Source organism: Tupaia chinensis, unplaced genomic scaffold, assembly GCF_000334495.1.
Source record: "Tupaia chinensis unplaced genomic scaffold, TupChi_1.0 Scaffold000159_1, whole genome shotgun sequence".
Lineage (NCBI taxonomy): Eukaryota > Metazoa > Chordata > Mammalia > Scandentia > Tupaiidae > Tupaia > Tupaia belangeri.
Window position 1 is genome coordinate 916,247 of NW_006159630.1, and position 3,528 is coordinate 919,774.

Consider the following 3,528-nt stretch of genomic DNA (forward strand, 5'->3'; position numbering starts at 1 on the left):
GCGCCGCGGCGCCCTGGGGCCGGCGGCTTCGCCGGGGAGCGCCCGGAGGGGGACTCACGGGCCTGGTCCCGTTGTCGCGGTTCTTCCCCTTCAGCCCAAACAGCTCCCCGACAAGTGGCAGCACGACCTTTTCGACAGCGGCTTCGGGGGTGGTGCCGGCGTGGGGACGGGGGGCAAACTGCTGGTGTCCAATCTGGATTTTGGAGTGTCAGACGCCGATATCCAGGTGAGAGAGGGAGCCTCTCGCGAGCTGTTGACTCGGCGCAGCATGGACCGTGTGCTGTGGGGTTGGTCTCCTCTCCTTTGGGCTGGTTCCGGGGGAGTAGACGTTGCTAGGCTGAGGCCGGGAGGTCGGTTGTAAAAGGCAGGGCCCGAGCGTGCTCCAGGAGCTGGTGCTCTTCCCTGCTGGGACGCTGGGGTGGTTACAGCCTCCCGGGTCTTACATCCTTGTGAACGTGAGAGTTCCCGTGTTCCAGGTAGACCCAGGCTGCGGGCTCTTCTAAGCTCGTGCCCCCGGTAGTGAGTTCACAGAGAAAGAAGGACCTCCCCACTGACCCAGGAGGATGGGACCTCTGTGTCTTTCCCTTTGCCTGTCTGGAGCCCCGTGTCTCAAAGACCTCGCACCCTGTGGTCTCACCCCTGCTTCCCCACCCCAGGTCTTGTTAGGGGTCTGATTTTCAAACCCATCTTTGGTTGGAGCTTTTTCTTTTTTTTCTTATTATTTTCTTTTTTTTTTTTCTTTTTCTTTTTTTTCTTAAGCTAAAACCCAAAAGCATTTAAGCTTGTTTTCTGGTTAAGAAGTAACTTCTTGGGTGTCGGTTTTGGAGATGGCTGGGTCAGGGTGCTGGGCCTCCCTCGGCTCAGCTGCCCGGAGCGCAGCCATTTGGCTTTGCCGTGGGAGGCCGAAGCGAGGCCAGTGAGCACTCACAGTGTCTCAACACTTTTTTCAAGGTGGTTTCTGGCATCCACTGGAAACCGCTTTTGGTGAACTCCACTTCCCGCTGTGTGCCTGCGGCCGGAGTAGCCCCACACTCTGGGTTCCCTCTCCAACTCCCAGCCTGCCTGAGGTCAGGGCAGTTTCCATGGCAGCGCTTGACTTCAGACTTTGCGGCAGGCTTGAGTAGGAGGAGAGGGAAAGGTGAGCCAGAATCTGCCTCTGGGGGTGGGGCTGGGGTCCGGGCTCCCGAAGGACAGGCCCGGGGAGCTGGGCTGCGGACCCGACAGCTTCCATGCTCCGCAATCTTGGCCTTTGCGGTTTCTTGGAACAGTCCTCGGTGCATCCGACATTTTCCTTTGTTGAAGAAGATAGCAACCAATGACGTGTCCCTTCCTGGGGGCCTCGCAACGCCTCTCCCTGCACCACAGTGCAGATGTCAGGTCGCCAGGAGCCCACTGAGCCAGCACTCTGAAGCTGCTGTCCCTCCTGCCCGTCCCTCCCTCGGTTCCCGTCCCCACTGCCCCATCCCCGTATGTCTGCCTCCCGGGAAGCACCCCAGCAGCTCACTCTCCAGGCACGGTCCCCGGGCGGCCGGGGAGACAGCTGTGCCCTTGCTAATGGTCGCGCTTCCGACTCTCTTTGCGGAGTTCGGAACGCTGAAGAAGGCGGCCGTGCACTACGACCGTTCTGGCCGCAGCTTGGGGACAGCAGACGTGCACTTTGAGCGGAAGGCAGATGCCCTGAAGGCCATGAAACAGTACAACGGGGTCCCTCTGGATGGTGAGCCTGGCCGGGCCCTGGTGACTGGGCTTTGTGGGTTTGGGGCCGGCTCCTAGGACCGTCTGCATGGGCCCTTCGTCTCTGTCCTCCCTCCTCCCACATGGCCCCACATCTCTGGACCAACCTCTCCTGAACCACCATGCCCCAAGCTCTGTCCCTCCCCTCCTCCACTTGGCTCCAGAAGAGTCACTGCTATGGAGTCTGTCAAGCGCCTCGGTGCACCTGAGTGCAGGGTGGTTGTAGGCACACGTGCAGGTCCTCGCTGTCGGGCCACCCACACTTGTCCCGCACCAGCACCAGGACACCTGAGATGCACGCAGCCCCCGGCTGGCCTGACATGCGAGGGGTCTTGGCACCGGCCCATCTTGTCTCGCCACGGCTCCCGCAGGCTATTCCTGTCAGGGCGTCGGGGACGCGCCCAGGGCCTTTGCCGTGGTGCGTGGTGATGGCGCAGTGCTGCCGGCTGGGCTGCAGAGCCCCTGACGGTGTTCGCTGCCCTGTCGCAGGCCGCCCCATGAACATCCAGCTTGTCACATCACAGATCGACACACAGCGGAGGCCTGTGCAGAGGTGAGTGCAGAAGGGTGGTGGGGCGCCTCCCCGCAGGGCCTTCCTGGGTGTGGACGTGCCGTGTCTCCTGGCTAGTGTGAACAGAGGCGGCATGACCAGAACCCGAGGCTCCGGCGGCTTCGGCGGCGGGGGTGGCACCCGGAGAGGCCGCCGTGGGGGGAGCGCGGGGGAGCCGTGGCGCCAGCCGGGGAAGAGGCAGAGGCACCGGCAGGAGTTCCAAGCAGCAGCTCTCCGCAGAGGAGCTGGACGCCCAGCTGGACGCCTACAACGCCAGGGTAGGTCCCCGGGGGGCCGCGGGGCGGCGTGGAGTGGGCTGGAGCAGTGCGAGCAGGACTCTCCCCTGTGTTTCAGATGGACACCAGCTAAACCGGCCAGGACCCAAACGGAGCGGACCTGGACGGACGGCCAGGCAGCCCACCTTGCGTGCAGTGGGGTGGCGCCCAGGCTGTGCACCAGCGATGGATTCGTTTCTTTCATGTTTTAAGATAGGATTTAAAAACTCATGTAAAGGTTTTTTGTTTTTTTGGGGTGTTTTGTTTTGTTTTGTTTTTTATTTTTGACTTTTTTTTTTTTTTTTTTTTTTTTTTTTTAAATTCTGAAACAGACCTGTTTTGTAAGAGTTTTTTTTTGGATAAATTTTACTGGTTGCTGTTGTGGGGAAGGTGGCGTTTTCACCTTTTCCATAATAAACTAGAAACGTGTGTAGAACCGGGACTGTCTAATTCATCGGTTAGCAGGGTCTGTGCCAGGCCAGCAGGAGAGGCGAGTGGGGCCACTGCTAGAGCGGTGCTCGCAGGGGCTGGGCTCCCGCTCCCCGCCTCGCACCCTGCCTGCCTGTGCTCTGACTCGAAAGGTGGGATGACACTGGGGCAGGGCCAGCCCTTTCCTTGGAGCAGCCCTTGGCCCTGCCTGCACCGTGGAGTGAGGGAGCAGGAGGCCACGTGTGGGCGATTTCTTGGGCCAGACAGTTTGGGCCGCACTGCTGCTTCCTGTTTCCCATCGTTCCGCGTTGCCCGGGAGTTAGGTGCAACAGTGTCCTTTGGCCCCAGTTGTGCAGAAAGCTCATGGAAGCTGGGGCTGTGCTGAGTGGCCCTGGGGGAGGGCCGTGGTCTGGTGCAGGTTGGTGGCAACACTTGGAGGAGCTCACGGCCTGGAGCCACCGCCCCACTGCCTAGAGCTGGGGTGCCAGGACAGCCAGAGGGGGAAGCTGCCCGGGGCTCGCTCAGCCTTCTGCCTGGCCC

At 61.0% G+C, this 3,528-nt stretch overlaps 2 protein-coding genes across 2 annotated transcripts in view; one reads left to right on the forward strand and one right to left on the reverse strand.

Annotated features, from left to right (window-relative positions):
• Positions 1 to 127, reverse strand: part of ANAPC11 (anaphase promoting complex subunit 11) — a 9,901-nt gene extending 9,774 nt beyond the window's left edge. Inside the window, exon 1 of the mRNA XM_006145630.3 lies at positions 59 to 127. The gene's annotated coding sequence lies outside the window, so the exon portion shown is untranslated. The remainder of the gene's footprint in view (positions 1 to 58) is intronic.
• The window catches only part of ALYREF (Aly/REF export factor), a 4,304-nt gene extending 1,309 nt beyond the window's left edge, over positions 1 to 2,995 (forward strand). Inside the window, 6 exon segments of the mRNA XM_006172112.3 lie at positions 40 to 229; positions 1,573 to 1,717; positions 2,224 to 2,287; positions 2,363 to 2,447; positions 2,449 to 2,562; positions 2,639 to 2,995. Coding sequence (XP_006172174.1) covers positions 40 to 229; positions 1,573 to 1,717; positions 2,224 to 2,287; positions 2,363 to 2,447; positions 2,449 to 2,562; positions 2,639 to 2,653 — 613 coding nt within the window. The 3' untranslated portion in view covers positions 2,654 to 2,995.
• Positions 2,996 to 3,528: the final 533 nt, after the last annotated feature.